Consider the following 22950-nt stretch of genomic DNA (forward strand, 5'->3'; position numbering starts at 1 on the left):
TTAAAGATCAAATTGAATGGGTACTTATCATAGTTAAACTATAGTACTAAGATGTACAGAGTCATTAAAAGTGGAGAAAAAAGACCATCAGCAAATGGATACTAATCATAATTGCCACAATGTATAAGTACCTTAATGGGGAGAAAATCCCAGGCACTAAAAGGGTTCTTTAATCTAGCAGAGAAAGGCATAACAAGAACCAATGGCTGCAAGTTAAAGCCAAACAAGTTCAAATAAGAAATAAGGCACACATTTTTAACAGTAAGGGTTATTAACTACTGGAACAAACTACTAAGGGAAGTGATGGAATCTCCATCTATTGAAATCTATCTTCAAATCAAGAGTGAAGGCCTTTCTGGAAGATATGTGTTAGCCAAACACAAGCTGTGGGGCTCAATACAGGGGTAAGTGGGTGAAATTTACTGGCCTGGTAAACAGTAGGTCAGACTAACCTAATGGTCCCTTCTGTCCTTAAAGGAAAATCTACTAAAATCAAATAGCAACAAATTCATTAGTTACTATAATGTTTTCTTCAAATGCCTTAGCTTGAAAGTAAATTACGAAATTCCAACATGGAACCAGTTTTATTGCCCTTACTACCCCTGGTAGCCAAATTCATAGACTGGCATCAATGGTAGTATTATAAAATTAAGGATTGTCTCACACCCTCAGTAAGATCTGGAATTTGTAATATCTGGAAAAGGGGCAGAAGAACAGTGAAGAGGCAAAATTTGCAGATGACACAAAATTACTCAAGATAGTGAAGTCCAAAGCTGACTGCAAAGAGTTACAGAGGGATCGCACTAAACTGGATAACTGGGCAACAAAATGGCAGATGAAATTCAATGTTGATAAGTGCAAAGTAATGCACATTGGAGAAAATAATTCCAACTGTACATACAACGTGATGGGATCAAAATGAGCTCTTACCACCCAAGAAATACCTTGGAGTCATCGTGGATAGTTCTCTGAAAACTTCTGCTCAACGTGCAGTGGCAGTCAAAAAAGCTAACAATGTCAGGAACCATTAGGAAAGGGATTGACAATAAAAACAGAAAATATCATAATGCACTACATAAATCTATAGTACTCCCACAGCTTGAATACTTCATGCAGTTCTGGTCACCCCATCTCAAAAAAGATATTTGAATTGGAAAAGGTACACAGATGGGCAATGAAAATGAATAAGAGCGTGGAACAGCTTCCATAGAAGGAGAGATTAAAGAGACTGGGACTGGTCATCTTAGAAAAGAGAATACTAAGTGCAGGGGCATGATAGGTCTATAAAATCATGAATGGTATGGAGAAAGTGAATAGGGAAGCATTATTTACCCCTTCATATAACACACGAAGTAGCACAATGCAGTGTCAACCTGTGAAACTAATTGTCAGGGGATGCAGTGAAGGCCAAAAGGTATAACTGGGTTCAAAAAAGGATTAGGTAAGTTCATGGAGGATAAGTCCCTCAATGACTATTAGCCAAGAGTGTCTGTGATGCAACCCCATGTTCCCAGTGTCCCTAAACCTCCAACTACCAGAACCTGGAACTGGACGACGGGATGGATCACTCAAAACTGTCCTATTCTGTTCATTCTCCCTGAAGCATCTGGCTCTGGCCACTATCAGAAGACAGGATACTAGTCTTGATGTTAATGAAAATGTATTTTATAGTCTCTTTTCCTAATGCAACTTTTTATAAACACTCTGATGTAAGGGATTTGACTTTCCCTTACCAGATGCAAGTAGTATGTAGTCCTTTGAAGAGTAACAGTACAGTATGTACTATACATTAGAATTTATTTTCAACTGAGTTAAAAAAAAATAGCATTAAAATGTCAGTTTAAGATATGAGTGCGTTATTGGTCCATTACACACAAGCCATTTAAAACATATTTTTCTTTCCTTTTGGCCATCTCCTCCTATGGAAAATAGTTCAAGGTGGAAGGAGTATAATAGAAAAGCATGTATGTTGTTTCTGCACACTGCAATCTTACTTTTTCACTAAAATAAGTTGGTCCAATAAAAGATATTACCTCACCCACACACACACTCTTTTTCACTAAAAACAGAAGGTACTGCTCTGGATATAGACAGGGGATACATTCGGAGTAAGACGTTGTTTTTAAATAGTCACTTTTCAGACAGCACACTTTAAAATGATCTCCCAATTCAATGTGTCTAAATGTTAAAAAAATATCTAATGAGATTACCATTGTTGGAAGGGAAGAGAATATAAACCAGAAGCAGGTAGTGTTTTTTCCTTTTAAATCTATGCTTACTGCCACAGTCAGCATTGCTTCTCATGTGACTAAACCACTTTCATGAGAGATGTTCTATTAGAACAAGCTAAATAAGGAGCCAAGTAGTGATCTGGACAGTGTGTTAATGAATACATTGTAGAGAACAAACATGGGAGAAGGGACGAGATGGCCCAATAGGTTTTTTCCCCCCCATCTCTAATTTTTATGATGCAGTGAGACTAAATATTTTGTGCAGTCAGTCTGGGATGAGAGAATTGTTCTAAGTCCCAGTTTAAACTTTGGCCTAACACTGTTCTATATATTTACAGGCTGGGCTCTGTGGGAACATTCCCCCCAAAGCTTTTAATAATGTGTATTCTTACCAGTATATGTAATAATACTCATGCATACTGTAAAGTTCCAATTCAAAGCCACTCAGAAGATACTGTATCATGATGCGGAGATTATGGTAGAGGACCCAGGTCCCCAAACAAGCCAGATGTTGCCTTTGGGGTTCCTGTTTCAGCAGCATACTGTGAAGTGCTGCATCTACTTTCTCTGCCTACCAGAAAAAGACACAGAAAACTGTTCAGTAAAAATAGCACAGCTACAGGAAAGTGAGAACATACTGAGAAACAATATTCATGGTTTTACCACAATTAAAACCCTCACAAAATTCTAAATGAAAATAAGGTCAATAAATCCATATTACATATTAACAAGGGAAATCAGTTTTCACAGACCGTGACTTCAGCAGTCCAAAAAGCACATAAATCTGGGTTATGTAATTTACTCACTGTCTGGGGTAGAAGATGATAAACATTTTTCTATACTGCACTGTCATATTTACTGACAAATGATTTAATGTTATTGAAGGTTTTAATTATTGAATAGTCAAATTTACTAACGTTTGGCAAACCAGCATGAGTATTGTACCCACATACTATGTGCAACTAAGACCAGGAGCAACAGCTTGTTAGGTTACAATATCATAGAGATAATTGACAATATTTCTGGGAACTTCCACAGCACCAAGTTGTAAAAAAAAAAAAATCACTAGAATATGGCTTCAGCATGCAAAATAATATAAAAATAAAGAATCTTCTATTGTTTTTATTTTAGGCTAAATGTCTGAAGAGTTTCAATTTTTTTTTATCATGAAATACTACAATTCAGAGAGCCTCCATAGTCCTAAACAAAATAACACAATAAACTGTTTACTCAGGAAGAAACCCCTCAAGAGCAATACTGACAAACCCCTCTACTAAGCACCCCCATGGAACACTGACCCACCACAAAGGCAACAAAAATCTTCCCATTCCACACTCCTCTGCTCTGTCCCTTAACATGCAAAGCCTGGAAAGTAGTGTTTTTCATTATCTCTTAAAAAATAAATCCAACTCCTACAAGTGAAACACAACCTCCCACCAAGGTCAATCATCCTCCAATTCGGAAACAGTTTCATAGATGATTTAAGTATGTGTTCTTTAATGTTGGATGACAGGGAGGTAAATGTAAGTTTTATGTATTTTATGTATTATGTAACATTTTACACTTTAAGAAATCAGGTCTGTTACACAGATTTGCAATTAATATATTATACATCCATTTTGTATAGATGCAATTTCATCTTTGAAACAAGATGTGCTCTGAATTTAAAGTGGCTTAGAACCAAGCTTCTTTACTCTGTTAACCTTGTGCGCACTGGCAGCTTTAACAAGTGCAGGGAGCAGAAGCAGAGTATTTTAAGGTTAAGAAACAGACGTTAAAGGTTATGGTGGGGGAACAAACCTTCATTCATTTACAGGAAGCCCAACACAAGATATTCCATTGTGGAAAAAACACACAGGAGGATGAAGCCTGCTGGCCTCCTGGCTGCTACATTACCTCATCCTGCAGAGTGGCAAATTCTTCAAGAATATGACCCAGTTTATCTCTCTGGCGAGCCCTATTGTGTCCATGGATTTGAATCAGACTACAGAACGGCTGAAATAGAAGAACCACTGATGAATTTTAAACCTAAAGGTATCCCACATGATGTATTTTTATTTAAAGATTGAGCTACAGTAAATATGCAACCAAGCAGGATGTGTGAAAGGATTCATGCCTAAATACATTTTCTCAGATTTTTACATTGTGCTGTGTTTTTCAATACATTAAGCTCTTCAAACACAGATACTGAACAGACATCTCCAAACTGGATAGAAGGATAAATATTTACACTTTTTGAAAAACAGTATGTGTTTGCAGGTTACATGACATTACTTTTCATTACTGGAGATGTATACCCATTTTATAAATTACTACAAAACCTGTCCCACATACGTTGGTCCTGGGATTGCAAATTGCAACAGTTACGTTTCCAAAAGGTTAAGAATTTAGGAATCCAGGTTTAAAAATTCTGGCCTAAAGTTAGGTATCTCATCTCATTTTCACAGGAGCTGAATTCCTTTGACAGTGCCTAAATATGTATTAAAGGCCTTTGTAAGACAACTGACACTTACCCGAACACAATGGGTCACAAAAGAATCAATGTAGTCCTTAGCCTGATGGTTGTTATACAGACAACATCTATAAGGAAATAGCCAGAGCCATATCAAATGAAACAACGACTGCACTAAATACTGACCGTTACTCAATTAGGAGAGGAGATACTGACTTTAGCTATGTTAGGGGGGAAAAAAAAAAAAAAAAAAAGGACAACCTGTACTATCTACGTCATAAGAACCTAAGAATGACCATCATACTGGGTCAGACCAATGGTCCATCTAGTCCAGTATCTTGTCTTCTGACAGTGGCTGGTGCCAGATGCTAGAAGGAATGAGCAAAATAGGTCAATTTATTGAGTGATCCACATCTCCTGACATCCAGTCCCAGTGTCTAGCAGTCAGAGGTTTCTAGCCTGTCAGTGGTTTTCCAGCTATGGTGTGCAGATTCAGTAAGAGAGCCCCAGAATGCAACATTTTGAGAAACAAATCAGTGCAAACTTAGGGAGTTGGGAGACAACAGATCCATTAGCGGGGGGGGGGGGGGGGGTGCGTGTGTGTCTCTATTACAAAATAGTACACAGAATGAAAGAGTTGGAGGACACTGATTTATACAGGACAAAATTCATGGAGAACCTGGAGTACTATAATAACCACCCAGAGGCGGATTAGGGGCCAGAGCAAGTGGGGGCCCCTCCCCACCTCTTCTTCCTGCCATTCCCTCCCCCGGCGCTCCTGCTGAGAAAATGGGTTCAGAGCAAGGGGGCTTGCCCCGGCCCCACCCAGCACTCCTGCCGGGGAGCGGAGTTGGGGCCCGGGGGCTTCCCCCACTTCCCAGCAGGAGTGCCAGGCAGGTGGAGCAGGGCAAGCCCCCGTGCCCCGTCCCCACTACCTGGCAGGAGCGCTGGGTGGGCAGAGCGCTATCACTTTCCAGGGGCCCCCCGAGCACTAGTCCCGTTGGCCAAGTGGCTAATCCACCACCATAACCACCACTGAAATTTTTATGTGACTTCTTCAAACACAAACATTAAGATTCTCTACTTATAGAAAAACATATAATCAGTTGTATCTAACTGAACTGGGGTTTTGGTTCTTCTTTTTAAACAGAAAGGCATGTGAAATATTTTGTACTGATGCTTAAATAGACAGAACCCAGGCTGCTCTACTTACTTAGGAGAAAGTACTGGAGGACTGACAAAAGATCTTAATGCATCTTTCACCATATCTTGTATGAGATGCGTACCAAACACCTTCTTGTTATCCACAAGGAATGTAGTCTGGAAGGAAAAGATTTTTTCGAAGTTAATCATCTATTTTTAGAAATTACTTTTTTTTAAAAATAGTCGATTTGTAAAGTAACTACAGTAGTTACATTATTTCAGAAAGTTAAATGGTTTGGTAGGTAAGAGACCCAAAATAGGCGGGCATGTAGGGAGTCCTCATCCCCGAGGCAACAGGGGCAGTGAGCATTGCTCACCTCACTCTCAGCTTACAATCATGGAGGCCCAGCATGCAAACTGATTCTACAGCTGCCCTAATAATAGAGTTGTCCTCTATTCTGAAGGTTTGACACATGAATTCCTACGTGTGCTACACAGATTGCTGGCCAGGATCCGTTGGGGAGTGGCAGAGAAGAGGCTAAGCAGTGCCCCAGAAGGCAGGAGAAAATGCAGACAATAGGAGAGGCGTGGAAAAGGAACTTGCCTTGCAATGACTTCTATTTAGCTACGTTTTCTTTTGCCTCCGAAGCCATTGCCCGGTTCCCATTTTACTTTCCCCACCATGACCACAGAATCCCCCTGCTGCAGCACTCTTAAAATGCATGTGAAGCAGGATCTGCTGGTAGGCACCTTAGGAGCTCCACAGCTGAGGAACTTGCCTGTTAGAAAGGAAGAATCTCAGCTGACGTAAACTACAAGTGCAGTTATGACTTGAATGGAGCTATGACACTATAAGAAGAAGGTGTCTGCTTCAACGCAGTTTAGGAGTTTTGCAAGTTACAGGCGCCTCTTGCAAGCCTCCCCAGCTGTTCACATTTGCTTTGGTCTGTAATAGCTGTCTTGCCTCCTTTCAGCCACTCCCCTAACCATGGGTCATTGTTGCATATGTTCTCTGATGTTTCACGCAGTAAATGGGACCCTGCTAACAATGCTCCTTACCTGCCCAGAGATTAGGCGAGGAGTAATATTTCATTTGAGTGTAAATTAGTGGCACTGTGAGGTGAATCCTCCTTCTCTTTCCCCTCACTCAGCTTGACATTTAGAGCTATCTAAAATTCTCAAACAGTTTTTCCAACAAAAAATGGCTTTTTGACCAAAATGAAAAATTTTAATTTTGGTCAAAATCTTCCAGTTTTCTGCAGAACAACTGAAAACTGAAAAACATTTTTGGTAATTTTTGTATCTTTGGTTTTTAAAAAAAATTATCATTTTTTGTTTTCTTGAGCACAAATTATTTTAAGTCTGAAAAGTCTTGTTTTTTCAATTAGAGTTTTATAGGTTTTTGGTTTTTCATTTAAAAACCAAAATATTCTGTGGAAAATTTAAAAAACAGCATTTCACAATTTCCCACAAAAAAAACAAACAAAAAATTCTTTTTCCATGAGCTCCAGGATCAAAGATAATCAAGTTCTGACATCTGGATACCCCTGTTCAAAGCAAAGCCTGCTGTAAGAAGGTATTTTACTCTGGGTCAATAAAGCTTACAGTATTATTTCAGGGAACACTGAGGAGTGAAAAGGCTACACACATTCAGTTCTTTCCCAACCTTCACGTAGCAGTAGGAATACGCTGTGGGTGAAATTCAGCCACAGGTGGAGGATGAGCACGAGGCTCACTACACTAATTAAATCCCACACTGAGACTGCACAGGGAAGATGCAGATGGAGAGGCTTTACAAGTGTGTCTGCACACTCCTGGCTTACTGCAAGGCAAGTGGATTTAACTCGTGTTCATACCATCTTCACAACACATTTGCTCAAGTTAATCAACAATAAATAAAAACAATACTGTATTTAGACTGTCAGCTGTTCAAAATAAAAAACAAACATTTGATACACAAAAATCTGAAGAGTTCAATTTTTGTTTTAAATCTTTCATACTAATGACTGTGTTGATATCAACTATATAATTTGAACATTTAAAACAAGAATAATGTAAAAAGAAAAGGAGTACTTGTGGCACCTTAGAGACTAACCAATTTATCTGAGCATGAGCTTTCGTGAGCTACAGCTCACTTCATCGGATGCATACCGTGGAAACTGCAGCAGACTTTATATATACACAGAGAATATGAAACAATACCTCCTCCCACCCCACTGTCCTGCTGGTAATAGCTTATCTAAAGTGATCATCAGGTGGGCCATTTCCAGCACAAATCCAGGTTTTCTCACCCTCCACCCCCCCCATCCAGAAAACCTGGATTTGTGCTGGAAATGGCCCACCTGATGATCACTTTAGATAAGCTATTACCAGCAGGACAGTGGGGTGGGAGGAGGTATTGTTTCATATTCTCTGTGTATATATAAAGTCTGCTGCAGTTTCCACGGTATGCATCCGATGAAGTGAGCTGTAGCTCACGAAAGCTCATGCTCAGATAAATTGGTTAGTCTCTAAGGTGCCACAAGTACTCCTTTTCTTTTTCCGAATACAGACTAACACGGCTGTTACTCTGAAAGAATAATGTAGGTTCTTAAATGAAGTGATTATTTTATTCTAGTGCTGTTATAAAAATGTAAGAGACATTTCATTATAAATTAGGACTTGCCTGTAAGAGAGATCTTGAAAGAACACAAGGTGATTGCTCGCTAAATTCACAGAAAAAATCCTAATTTGCATTTAGAATGGAAAGAGAAGTAAGGTTAATATACCAGTTTGAAATGTACGAAAAAAAGAGTTAAATCTTTAATATGAAATAAGTGTGAATAAGCTTAAAAAACAAACAATACATTTTGCAGTTGATATATGATTTTGTCTTAAAGTACAAGAGTTTTTAAAATCCTAAATCTTATTGAATAAAACTAGAAGATTATTAAAATTCCTTCCAACTACCAACAGTATGATAAAATTATAAAACACACACTATCAAACTGTTAAGGTCATCTCCAACTTGAGTTGTGTAAATGACAGGACAGGACTGACTATTCAACAAATATCAACTGTTTTATGAAAATGAGGAGTTTATTAGCATTACAGACAGCATGTCTAATACAAAGAGTTATTATAATGTTTAAAAGATCTTTGTCCTCTTTCTTGGAACTCTGCCCAGTGCAACCATGCCTCTTTTGTAATTCAGTGAAATGTCAGAAAATAAAAATGTAGACCAAACATTTAAACCCATCTTAACTTTTACAGGCCCTAATTTTGGAAAGCCTCTGTTAGGCTGGATAGAATTTATGCTTAAAGTTAAACATGTATTTGCGAGTCTCTGAACAGGGATGGAGTTAACCATGGAGTTAAGTGCTTATTTTAAATCTATGCAATAACTTGGGATGGAATATTGCTTATCAGAATTCTAAAAATTGTATTAACTCACTCACTGCTGGGAAGAAATAGAAGAAAAGTCAGTATCCTCTTCAATACTGTAAGGAAGAGATCGGCAAACTGGCCCGCAGGCCACATCTGGCCCCCCAGAACTTTTAATCCGGCTCTCAAGCTCCTGCCAGGGAGCAGGGTCGGGGGCTTGCCCTGCTCTGTGCGTGCTGTAGCTCCACGTGGCTCCCGGAAAGCAGCCACCATGTGCCCCCTCCTGCTCCTACCCATACCCCAAGCCCCGCCCCCTGCAGCTCCCATTGGCTGCAGTTCCGGGCCAATGGGAGCTGCGGGGGCAGCACCCTGTGAACAGGGCAGCGTGCAGAGGTGCCTGGCCGCACCTCCGCGTAGGAGCCGGAGAGGGGACATGCCGCTCCTTCCGGGAGATGATTGAGGTAAGCACCACCCGGAACCTGCACCCATCTGCCCCCGGCCCCCTGCCCCGATCCCCCTCCCACCCGCTGAACCCCTTGATCCCAGCCTGGAGCCCCCTCCTGTACCCCAAACCCCTCATCCATGGCCCCACACCAGAGCCCACACCCCCAGCCAGAGCCCTCACCCCCCACCCCAGCCCTTATTCCCCCTCCCGCCCTCCGAACCCCTCGGTCCCAGCCTGGATCACCCTCCTGCATCCCCACCCCAGAGCTCTCACCACCCCCCCGCACTAGCCCAGAGCCCCCTCCCACACCCTGAACTCCTCATTTCTGGCCCCCTCCCAGAGCCCTCACCCCCTCCCACACCCTTACCCCCAATTTCGTGAGCATTCATGGCCCGCCATACAATTTCCATACCTAGATGTGGCTCCCAGGCCAAAAAGTTTGCCCACCCTTGCTATAAGGACTATATTGTGTTCTGCTGCTATAGATGCAGCTTTCTTTCCAATTAGAACAGGAAGACAAGTTAATTAGTCCTACTGTGCTCCATCATTATCTGTAATTATGATTTAACAAGAGATGGAGAGCAAAGGAATAGGAGAGGGGAAAAAAAAGATATTTGCTAAAAGGAAAAGTAGTAAGTAGCAGGAAGAAATGTAATTTCAAACTTCTAAGAGGGTTTTACAAAGGAGGGAAAAACTGAAGTTTTAAACAACCAACCTCTGTTCTATGAACAATAACAAACATATATATGAAATCATTCCTTTTTTGAAAGAGCTAGATATTAAGCTCTTATCTCTATTTACATAAAGATAATAAGCAGTATTCACACTCACCAGTATACAGTGCAAATTAGTTAAGTTGACCACTTCACATACAGTTTTTATTCTGTCTATAAGTTTCGAAAAATAGTTGACCATTTCTTCCCTTTTAATTATTTTTGCATATCGAGGAAAAGTTGGAGGGAGCAACCTCTGGTTAACAAGGGGCTCAAAACCCATCATAATAGGATGATCTTTAAAAAAAAAAAAAAGAAGGAGGATTTTATGTGATTTGCGTTTTCTGAACTTTTTTTAAACTTCCAAGTATAAAACAAACCATTCATTTATCCAAATTAAGTGTCTCATAAGGCATGCTGGTTATGAAAGGAAGCTATTCCAAAAATTAAAATGAACAATTTTCTCTTGTAAATTAAACTGAATTATATTTAGATTACTATACTAATTACTCAATTATTACAACTATCATAAGATTCATTATTAAAAATGCACCCTAGTAAAAGCAGTTTACAAGTTAAAAGTACTTACCTTTCTACAAACTAGCTGCATAGTTTAAACATCGTCCCATATCTTAGAGCAGGTCTACACCAGAAGCGCTACATTGGCGCAGCTGCACATAACGCCAGTGTGGACAGTGCTTGGGTCGCTGTAACTTGCATCACTCAGGAGGGTGTCTTTTTCACACCACCGAGCCTTGGTCTACACTAGGGGTGGGGATCAATCTTAGTTACGCAACTTCAGTTATGTGAATAATGTAGCTGAAGTCGACGTACTTAGATGGATTTACCATGGTGTCTTCACCGTGGTGAGTAGACTGCTGCCACTCCCCCGTCGACTCTGCCTGCGCCTCTCGCGGTGCTGGAGTACAGGAGTCGATGGGAAAGCGCTCGGGGGCCGATTTATCGCGTCTAGACTACATGCAATAAATCGATCCCCACTGGATCGATCGTTGCCCGCCGATCCAGCGGGTAGTGAAGACATACCCTGAGTGATGTAAGTTAGATCAACTTAAGCGGTAGTGTAGACCTGCCTTTAGTGCACTTAATAAAAGGAACTCATCCTCAGGGTCCTGATTTGTCTGCCCACTTCTGGATCGGCTAACCCTGTCATAGTCCATGGGAAAGAGAAAAAATTCAATTATTTCCCTATATACAAGGGAGGGGTGTCCTCACGTGGGTAGGGGAACACAACAGGGCCTTTATGTAACCCAAATGATTCACATTCTTCATTTAATCATCTACTTTGTACTATGTCAGGTTAAGTAGTGGCATTTGGCAGAAATGCAAATCTGCTCCTTGTATTACTAAATAGCAAATGTTTGCAAGTCTCTATAATGCTGGAGTCATATGATAGACTCCTTCAAATCTCATGGTTTGTAAAAAAAAAAAAAGATAAAAGTTAGCAAGCTCCCATTATCTAAATATTTAATTAACATTTCTCTCATGAGGCAAAAAACAAGTTTTCAAACCTTTCCTCTTTTCAGACAGCTGACTAAGACATCTATCAGAATTCAACAGAGAACTGTAAAAGTAATATGACTTTATGGTTAAGGGATTTTGGGGTGGTTTTTTTTTTAAGTTGAATTCAAGTTACAATATACATCTGCATAGACAACTAAGTAAAGGAGCAAAACAAAGTACATAAAATATATAATTATTATTGCATATTTTGGGAAGCGGGTCTGGTGTAAGTGGTCAAGATAACAATTTAGGTGTTTCAGCTTGCCAACATGAATGTAAAAAAATAAAATAAAAATCAATTGCTTAGAATAAATTAAGAGAACAATCTTATAACATGCAGGAAGGAACAAAAATGCATTATTTTTTTATAAACTGAGTTTGGGAAATACATGAATCAGAGATTCTGGTCTCAGTTACTGGATATCATAATGAAGTATGCGTAAACTGTGTTGAATAGTTGGTTCAGATTTAACCAGGATTAGTAGTGCCTGACATTCATTACCCTCTGTTCACTGTTTGGTGGCCTACATAATATGAGATATTGGTCTCAGTCCACTTCTTTTGGACATAATATACATCACAAAAAACCAATCAACCACCACCCAACAAGCGCCCTTTTCCATTAGGCTCAGCAGAGAGGCTTAGTATTAAATGGAATCCATGCTACCATCTCACTTTTACAAATGGTCCCCCCTGCCCGTGACAAAGTTGTCTGGCAGTATGAGGAACTCTATACTTCCATGTCCATAGTGTACTAATTGCTAGTCAGTTCATGAACTATATTGACTTATACAAATTAAAGTTAAAAAAAAAAAATCAAGGGATTAAGTCTTTAGAAGAGTGGGGCAGGGAGTGTAGATATTTAAAGACTTTATATTGTCCTACTGTTTCTACTCTATTCCCAGAGGTTCTTCAGTTTTACAGGGATTACAAATAAGTTCCTTCTACAGTTTTCCTAATATCTCCTAAGGTAAAGTCTGTCTAACTGCAGGTCTACATTACAGCTGGGATCGATGCTCTGAGATCGATCCACCGGCGGTCGATTTAGTGGGTCTAGTGAAGACCTGCCAAATCGACAGCAGTTTACTCTTCTCGTCGGGGGTAGAGTACAGGGGTCGACTGGAGAGCGAAGTAAGTCAATGGGAGAGTTTCTCCTGTTGACCCCCAGCAGTGTAGACCCCGTGGTAACTCGACCTAAGGTACGTTGACTCCAGCTACGCTAGTCACGTAGCTGGAGTTGTACAGCATAGGTCGACTTACCACAGTAGCGTAGACATAGCCAAAGGGCTTGTCTACACTACCGTGCGGGGTCAATCTAAAATACGCAACTTCAGTTATGTGAATAGCGTAGCTGAAGTCGACGTACTTAGACCTACTCTGCTGAATTCTGACACAGTGTCTTCACTGCGGTCAGTCGACAGCTGATGCTCTCCCATCTACTCGGTTTGCGCTCCTCGTTCTGGTGGAGTACAGAGTTGACGGGAGAGCGCTCAGTGGTCGATCCCACTGGATCGATTGCTGCCTGCCGATCCAGTGGGTAGTATAGACAAGCCTTAAGACTCTCCATAGTGAATTTCTCTTATTGTCTCACAAGCAGAAACATCATTTAAAATTATATCCATTAAAAATTGGGTCAGAAAAAATATTTATCGAACAGCTGATATTTAAAATCTTACTAATGGCAATCCTTATTTTCTACACATTAAAAAGGTAAAATGTTTTTTCCTGCAATTTTATGAACATCCTATATGGATTCCATCATTTCTTCCCAACCCCACATTAAATGAAGAGATGTCTTCTTACTTAGTACTGGTGCTATTGTAGTTATTAGAATATTTGTCTCTGCCAAGGAATAAATAGCAATACAATTTGTCTACTTAAGCACCCTGAATTATAACAAACCAGAAGGGATCAACAAAATGACATTTTGTTTAGTGACAGTTTAAACCCTTATCTTCCTCTCTCTCTTGAAAAATAAAAATTGGATCTGGTCTTTCTTGGCAGCAGATCTGTGTTGAGGCCTTGTTTTAAGCCAAAGCTTCCCCCCCCCCCCGCCAAAAAAAAAAAAAAGCCAAAATTTATACTACGCTGCCCCCTTCTTTTGCCTTAAACAGCAGCATTTTGGCCTGGATAAATTTCCATCAGAGATTTATTTAATATAGTAATAAATTTATTTAAATAATAAACACTTATGGGCTCTAGGTACCCTAACTCATACTTTGTAGTACAACAAAATTCCAGCAGTATTAAAATAGAAATTCAAACAGGATCTCAGCCAGCCACTATAAAAACTCCTTTCTACTTTATTATCCTTTTGGGAAGCAAACACTCAATCCTCTCCAAAAACCCAAAGAGATGTCACTGCACCACGCCTGAAAGGAAATTTGTTGTGTAGCTATAGCCGTGTAAAAGATATTACCTCATCCATCTTATCACTCTGAAAGGAAATTTGGCTATCTTGGAGCAGCAGGAAGAGCTAGTTCCAGAGTCTCTGAGCCCTCAGAGAATGCCATGCCACCAGCCACTGCCATCTCTTTCATAACAAAGAGGATCCAGCTTATCTGACCAGGAAGGGACGTGATCCCTCAGGTAATTATTTAGTTGTGCTACAAGAGAAGTAGAAAGTTCTAGTCTTGTGGTCAAGGCATGTGCTTGGACACCTGAGAATCTGGGTTCAGTTCCTAGCTCTGCCAGACTTCTTATGTAACCTGATAAGGCTTCAACTGGAGTACTGTGTCCAGTTCTGGATGCCACATTTCAGGAATGATGTGGACAAATTGGAGAAAGTCCAGAGAAGAGCAACAAAAATGATTAAAGGTCTAGAAAACATGACCTATGAGGGAAGATTGAAAAAATTGAGTTAGTTTAGTCTGGAGAAGAGAAGACTGACGGGGGACATGAAAACTGTCTTCAAGTACATAAAAGGTTATTATAAAGAGGAGGGTGATAAATGGTTCTCCTTAACCACTGAGGACAGGACAAGAAGTAATGGGTATAAATTGTAGCAAGGGAGACGTAGGTTAGACGTTAGGAAAACTTCCTAACTGTAAGGATATTTAAGCATTGGAACAAATTATCTATGGAGGTCGTGGAATCTCCATCATTGGAGGTTTTTCAGAATAGGTTAGACAAACAGCTGCCAGGAATGGTCTAGATAATCCTTAGTCCTCCTGTCATAGTGCAGGGGACTGGAGTAGATGACCTATTGTAGTCTCTTCCAGTCCTACCGTTTTAGGATTCTATGATAGTTAGCAGTGCCTCAGAAGTAGCTGATTCTTGCTACAGAGCCGCTGAGAGAAAAAACAGCTGACAAGAGTCCGCTGCCCACAACGACTTAGATCCAGGACAAGCTCATCACCGCAGGGTAGGGGTTGAAAATAAATCTCAACCCAGTGTCCAGCCATGCCAGACCACCATAAACAAATCAAATTTTTACAGGAACACCAGAGTACCTGGAAAGGCTGCAGTATGGTTCCCAAGTGGGAAAGGACTTTGGAAGACGAAGAGACTCTAAAACTGCCTGAGAGTGGCCTAGAGAAGGCCCAGCCTATCACAAGGACACTACGTTCCAGGCAGGAGAGAACTACTAATCCTGATGCTTACCTCCTTTTGTAGTATCATTCTGAGCCTGGATACCATGATGTAATGAGTTGTGGATGGCAGAAAGCAAGTCAGCTGCTTGAGTCATTAGTTTCTGAGCTTCTGCAACTGCACTTGTCTGGAAAATATAACAGAACATTTTCACATGCTTCGTGACCTAAGTCTGTACGAAAGCAAATTCTGTAACCTTCCCAAGAATCGGAACCCAGATATATGGGATTTTTTTTTTTTTTTAAAAGAACACACTACATTTTTGATCCAATAGGTTTTAATGTATCCATCCAATGTATCACTTGTACAACCTCTAGATAACCCTTAATCAGTGAGACTTCACTGATAAGCTAGTATGTGTCAGAAGCACATTCTCTATGTTCTGAGTTTTGTCAGTTTATAAGGGAAGCACTCTTGCAACAGTGAGTTTCTCTTGGCGGAAATATATCCCTCTCATTAGAAAATAAGGAGTCCTTAAATGTTCTATGTTAATGGATCCTTAAGTACCATAAAACTGCTTCAAAATGTTAGAAAATCCTGATGCCAAATTGCTGATTAGAAGGTAATGATTTATAATCTACTGAAATACACAATGTTCTGACATTTTAGATCTACACCTATTTTATTAGGACTATTGAGCATGTGTTTAAACTGCTTGCTGGGAACATAAATGCTCAGTTTTAAAAAATCTGGGTTAATTGTCCTTGATACAAGATAAATATTTACAAGTAAAATTTAAATATGCTGTTTTAGAAGAGACTTATAAAAACTCAGACAGAAAAATAGTCTGATAGAAACTTAACCAGGCCAGAAACTGATATTAATAAAAAACAGTGCAAGATAAATATTCACTTTCTGTAGCTTTGTCTTAACAAACACAATGCCTTAAAGACCAATGAAGAGTCCAGTGGCACCTTAAAAATTAAACAGATTTATTTGGGCATAAGCTTTCGTGGGTAGAAAACCCACTTCTTCAGATGCATGGAGTGAAAATTACACTGTAACGATCTGTAATTTTCACTCCATGCATCTGAAGAAGTGGGTTTTTTACCCACTAAAGTTGATGCCCAAATAAATCTGTTAGTCTTTAAGGTTCCACCAGACTACTCGATGTTTTTGTGGATACAGAGTAACACGGCTACCCCTCTGATACTTGACACAATGCATTAACACAGATCTGCTACAAAACAGGCTGCAAAGCAGACCCCAAATGCAATCAATCAATCTTGACCATGAACTAAATGAAGAATTTAAAGTGAGAAATATTTGACCACATGTGAATGAATGGCCCAGTTTGTGAGCAGTCACCCATAACAGTTCTGAAAATCAGGATTTGGCTGTGGATCTATCTATCTATCACAGCCCTGACGTAAGAGTGAACGCTCTTATTTATACTGCCACTAATTAAATTCAGAGTGCAATTTCCTCCACAAGTCCTCTAGCCTCCTCTGCATCTTTAAAATACTTGCACCTGATTTTCACTAAGTTTAAGGCTCTTTTATGCTGTTCAGGGTGTAGCTGGTGCAGCTAAATACTTAAGTAGGGAACTCCAGGAGAGCACGCAAGAGCATGTTACCTCCCTCCACTGCAAAAAGTAACAAAACCAGACAAATCTGAGGGAAATAAAAACACAACTCTTAGTCTCATCCAGCCTACCCCAATTCTATCTCTCAGCCCTAAAAAGGGTGATTTTTCCACCCCACCCCCAATCCATCCCATGGAATTCTCAAGCTCATTAAAGCTGGTAGACTGGTGCACAGCCCTGACGCTGACCCCTTCCTCTCCCAACCACCAATGAAGCCTGGATAGAAATTCAGAACCTCAAAAAGGGAAAATCCATCATGATTTCCCACAAAAAATTACTAGTCACCGGTTAATGATAGTCTTCCTGGAAACCTTATCTTTCAGGTTCTATTTGCTTAAAGAGAATTTTCCAGGCTCATCAACAGGTTTGTTTGTTTTGTTATTACCTGATCAACAGCATATTTCTGTGCAAGGCCCTATAACTTCCTAAGAACTAAGAAGGAATATATTGGTGCTGGTGGAAAGTGGGCTGCTACTCTTAAAGAGTTCACCCATGCCCCCAAGTTGATGGTGCTGCTGCAGAGAGGTGAGCTCCTGGAGTAAGAAATTCTCTATGACAATTTTTTGCTCTCCAAAATGAAAAACAAACAAAAAAACCCCAAACATTTCACAGGATCACAGACTAAGTGCAGAAATATCGAGTATTTGTACCTCTTTTTTGGTGAAGGCGATAAGAACTGTCAGTAGTACACGGGTAAACTTCACTCTGCTGAATACTGCTAAGCACTGCTGATGCTACAACAAAATAAAAAGTACCAAAAATTAGGAAAAAGTGCCAACTCTTCAAAAAAATAAGATTTGGCATTTATTTAACTAAATGCAAGATTTTATAAACAGCTCTTATAGACATACTATCTATCTATTTTGAGAGTAGAAAGTATCTGCCTTCCAACTCTATTTGCAACTTTTTTGGCCTAGTTATCTTCAAAGTAATTTCTGTTTCTGAAGAAGTGAACTGATGACATTATGGCACCAATAGTCTCCAACATCCTTCCAACACAGAAGAGGAAAACACAAACACACCTTGTGTGAGACCAGGAAGTTTGGTGGACAGCTACTTCTTAAGCTGGTACCATTCATTCAAACTTAATGTTTTAAGTGCTACCATGCAGCTATTACAGCGAAGTGAATTCTTCCCTATTTTCTTGAAGATTTATGTTAGATCAGGTTTTCCTATTTTAGGACAAATTCTATAAATTAGTTATTGAAAACATTTATCTAAGTAATATGAACTATTTTATACAGTCCAGCAAAAAATTGTAAAAGGTTCATTACTTCAAGTTCAACTTCTGGATCTCTCTCTTCTCCTTGTCGACTTCGAGTGCTCTAAAATTGAAGGAGTTAGAAACACGATGTATTAATAAAATTGCAAAAAGGTGATGCCATTGTTTAGAAAATAACTTAGATATAGGAGGTAAAAACATTAAATTTGTTTGGATATTTCTGAAATCAGATAAGATTAACATCAGTTCTCATCTGAGGTTAGAAGGCATCTGAAATTGACTTTAAGTATCTTTACAGGTATTTATATGACCCATATTGCCATATGATCTGAGCGATCCACAATCATTAATAAAGTCTATCCTTACACCCCTCCCCTCCATGAGTAGAGAAACAGTATCCCCCCATTCACAGCTGGCAAACTGAGGCACAGGGTAGACTGAGTGACTTTCTACAGTCACACAGTAATTTTGCAGCTGAAACAGGAATTAAATCCAGGTTACCAAGTCTCAGTCCAGCCTAGTAGACCAGACTTCCTACACCAGACTATCCTTTCTATTCCTACTTGAAAACCTACAAACCTTGTCTGTACTAGGGAACAACATTCTGAATCCTGCTATAGACAGTCTGCTAGTGTCTTAAGCAAAAATAGGCATACAAAAAAAAATTTCAATTCTCCTCCAGAGGACACTATTACCGGGGGGAAATGACATACGATGACAGTAATGTTCCTTAAAAATTTGTAATATGTTATATAACTTGTCTAAAAGGAAACCGTATTCTTTGAAGTCTATTCAACATATAACAGATAAAAAAGTAGGAAGCTAAAGAAAAACTACCTTTACTCTTCGCTGCATGTCATCTTCTACATCTTTTAGCATGCCTGGAAAAGTGACATTTTTAAAAAACAATGAATTATTCTGATTAAACTCAGATGCACACATACAACAGAGAGTGAGGAGAGTTGTGAGCTTAATTCAAAATCTGAAATATTTAAAAGCACCTATTGGCCAAAGTTCACCACCAAAGAAGCCCTACTGGTGACATTAGCTACCTGCGAGAAGTCTAACTCCTACCCTCAGCTTTTAAGAAGGGGATGATGCTAGAATGCTTATTAAGGTGCTGTCTCTGAACCGTAGCTCCAGCTTTTGTATCAGTCTGTGACTAATAAATGTTTGACAAATCTGAACCTACCCATTCTCTATCTCCAGCTGTTCCAAAGAAGGAACTCTCTCTACCTTTCCTCTCAGTGTCTGATTTTTTGGACCACACAGAGGACAAGTCACCAAAAGCAAATGCAATTTCAGTAATCAGTGTTGCCAAAATTTAAATCTAAGAATATGTATTTTTTAGGAACTGGACCAACAGTTAGGTAACACATCAGAGGCATGCAGATGCTGGGAATATTTACAGAAAAACAAATTTGTGAACTCCACAGATCTACAAGTGTACAAAAAAACCCTATGTAAATGAAGGATTTAAGATGTCCAAAGCTGCAGGTTTCAAACTCCAAAAGTCTCCACCTTAACTACGGTGCAACAGATGTGCACGGAAGTTAGGAGGGAGCAGGTGCTCAATTGAGATTGTGGAAATTCAGGGTTAAGATCACCCAATGTCTGTTTGTTAGAAGCTAACTAAATAACTGCACGTTTGGAGAAGACTAATGTTCTCTCAAGAGTTTTAATTTCCACTTAAGTTATTGTCAAAACAAGAGTTTGACTTCTCAACCTCATCATTGCATTAAAGCTAGTTCCTTGCATGAAAATTATTTATTTGTTGTCATTAAGAATGTTTCTTTACAAATGGAGCTTTGCAATCTAACATGAAGCTATTTGGCTTGACAAAGGTTAAATCTGGAACTCAGCCAATCTTAAATTCTAGGCATCTCAGAGTTTTCAGATTGATCCAAAACTAAGAAGTTGTCTTAATGCCTTAAGTTTTCTCAATCTCTCTACAACAGTGGTTCCCAACCTTTCTTGTGGGAATAGCACATTGCCGCCCAAAATGCAGCCACAAAAAGTAGCAGCGGGAAGAAGCGTTGCCACCAAAATGGCGCCGAGAAACGGCAACGCTTCTCGGCGGCGGGGTGATCTGTGGGTGCACAAAAATGCCCCGGCAGGCGCCATATGGTGCCCGCAGGCACCGCGTTGGAGACCCCTGCTCTACATCAACGGTCCTCAAACTGTTGGTCGGGACCCCAAAGTGGGACGTGACCTCCTTTTAATGGGGTCGCCAGGGCCAGCATTAGTTTTGCTAGGACCCATGGCTGAAGCTGAAGCCTGAGCTCCATCCCCACCCAGGGTGGTGGGGCTTGGCTCCATCCCTCTCCCTCTCCCTCCCACCCCCAGGTCATGTAGTAACTTTGTTGTCAGAAAGTGGTCCTGGTGCAATGAAGTTTGAGAACCCCAGCTCTACATGCAGGTCAACTGAAAGAACAGCAAAAACAATGCACATAAATGCAAAATTCTGACTTTAAATACCCACAGCTTTAAAACTACCTCACCATTTTTTTTTCAAAATTTATTTACATTAATGTCAATCAGATTTTACAAACAAACCAAATTAGAAGATTCCAGTTTAAGCATTTTTTAAATTTTAGTTATGCATATTGAAAATTTCTGACCAGAATATATGGGAAGAAAAAAATGTATGTAATAATGGAAATGGCTCATATTTTATTCACATTTTTAAATGGATCTCTGAACTGAAAGCATGAAAATTTCAGGACTTTTCTTTTCCACAAAGTTCTGAATTTTACCTGTAACTCGAAGATCTGTCACACTATTAGCCATTTTAAACCCATAGGTCATGGACTGAAAATCTTCCTAAATGTAAAATGGAACAATTAGGTGCTTTCAGCCAAAACATATGTTTGAAGTACAGCAGCAATAACTACACTTTTTTCTAAATTTCTGCACCCTATGCAAAATTGCAGTTATAGTCTTTCACAGCAACCAATGGGAATTTCAGGAGGCCGTTTAATATTTGTGGTATAGTTTTAATATATATTATATTAACAGTACTATTCTTCTATAGTACTTTCCATCCATAAATCTCAAAGCACTTTAAAAAGAAGTGAAGTATTAAAACCATTAACAGATTGGAAAATAATCACAGAGCAGAGGACAAGATCTCCTGACTCCCAGTACAATACTGGGGGGAAGGGAAGACGTGTAGCACATTGTCTCTTTATCCTGGGCAGAAAATTCAAAGCTAAACAAAAAAATCCTAATGATCAAAAACATCTGGTTTCAATAGCAGGCAATCCCCGCATTAATAATTTTCTACTGACCTATGCCATCTTTTCTGTTCATATATAAGCTGTTTATGAATAAAAGCATTCTTATTTGCTCACTCACGTATTCTACCACATAGAAAGCAAATAATGAATTCAGGAAAAAGTGTAAGAGAAATTAGGTGACCAGTGATATTCTGTTCAAGAAAATTAGCCACTCTCCCAGACCATTCTACAATAATGTAGTCCTAAACTTCACTCTTCAAGCCATTTTTTAATTTCTGTAAAGCACCATGAATAATTATGGTGCTATACATATTGTAATCACAGGTCATATTGAAACATACCTCTTCAAAAACTGCAGCTTTATTTACTTTTTCTCTGGCAATATCACAGATTTTTAGGATCCCCAGAGCAAAAGCCTTCATGGCAGGATCTTCTATGAAGTCTGGATTATGTATATATAGGCAAGTAAACACTGTTTGTGCCAAGGAATGACCTTCCAACCATGTTATCTAGAAAGAAAATAAAAGTACATACTTTATTTTTGAGTCTGCATTTTTTTATATTCCCATTCCTTTTCTATTTTACCCTGTCTAAATCAGTCCTCAAAGAGACTCCATATCGTGCCAACCTTCCATCCAGCAAAAAGGACCAAATGAGGATATCTGACACCTATCAACATCTCTTCATTTGTTGGCTATGGAAGTGGAGGTGGGGGTCAAAGGAAGGAAAGGGGACACACACTAGAGTATTATGCACCACCTTACTTGTTGAACAAGCTACCTCTGCAAAGTTCCCAGTCCAAGAATTATGGAAGTAAGCTTGTCACTGGACGTGAATTACATACTATACATGTATTCCTCTAATGTTCCATTACATAAGTAAGAAGTCACAACTGTAATTTGCTGCTAAAATATATTAGTATTCTACAATTTCAAGTCTAAACATAGCTTCCTTTCCATGACCTCCTGGTATAACAACATGAAACTGATGTAAATGAGAACAGAGAGAAAGCTTCAATAATCTAGGCACGTCCTTCAATATCTTCATAGACTATGAAATACAGTAGAGTTTCGATTTAAAACATGTCCAATATACCTTTAAAAATTATTTTGTGGCATTTAGCACATACATGTTTACACATTCAATTAAAAATAAATTTGCACATCTCCTTTAACATATCTTTATAACCTCTTATGCATATAAAGATCTGTATTGTAAAGAAACCACAATGAAAATATATAGGATTTGATCAGATTTCCTAATGTAATAAGATTCTATAATCTCTCTCTAGTACTTCATAGTCAAAATCCCAGATTTTTTTTTGAACTAATGGTTCTTTTAGAACACAAAGTTTCTTGAGACCCTAATTACTAAACTATCACTCCAACTACTAATGGTTACAGCAAATTTAAACATACAGTATGTAAATATGTGTCTGCTCAATG

General features: G+C 39.3%; 1 protein-coding gene across 2 annotated transcripts in view; it reads right to left on the reverse strand.

Moving 5' to 3' along the window:
• NAA35 (N-alpha-acetyltransferase 35, NatC auxiliary subunit) overlaps window positions 1-22950 on the reverse strand; it is a 42583-nt gene that overhangs the window by 8545 nt on the left and 11088 nt on the right. For both annotated transcript variants that reach the window (XM_048849696.2, XM_048849697.2), the window contains exons 6-17: window positions 21847-22014; window positions 21023-21089; window positions 19104-19147; window positions 18319-18369; window positions 17695-17778; window positions 15472-15586; window positions 10466-10644; window positions 8492-8551; window positions 5897-6003; window positions 4745-4811; window positions 4128-4226; window positions 2624-2802 (exon numbers count right to left, since the gene is read on the reverse strand). In XM_048849696.2, the coding sequence (XP_048705653.1) occupies window positions 2624-2802; window positions 4128-4226; window positions 4745-4811; window positions 5897-6003; window positions 8492-8551; window positions 10466-10644; window positions 15472-15586; window positions 17695-17778; window positions 18319-18369; window positions 19104-19147; window positions 21023-21089; window positions 21847-22014 (1220 nt within the window). The remainder of the gene's footprint in view (window positions 1-2623; window positions 2803-4127; window positions 4227-4744; window positions 4812-5896; window positions 6004-8491; window positions 8552-10465; window positions 10645-15471; window positions 15587-17694; window positions 17779-18318; window positions 18370-19103; window positions 19148-21022; window positions 21090-21846; window positions 22015-22950) is intronic.

The sequence above is a fragment of the Caretta caretta genome, chromosome 5, assembly GCF_965140235.1.
Source record: "Caretta caretta isolate rCarCar2 chromosome 5, rCarCar1.hap1, whole genome shotgun sequence".
Taxonomy (NCBI): domain Eukaryota; kingdom Metazoa; phylum Chordata; order Testudines; family Cheloniidae; genus Caretta; species Caretta caretta.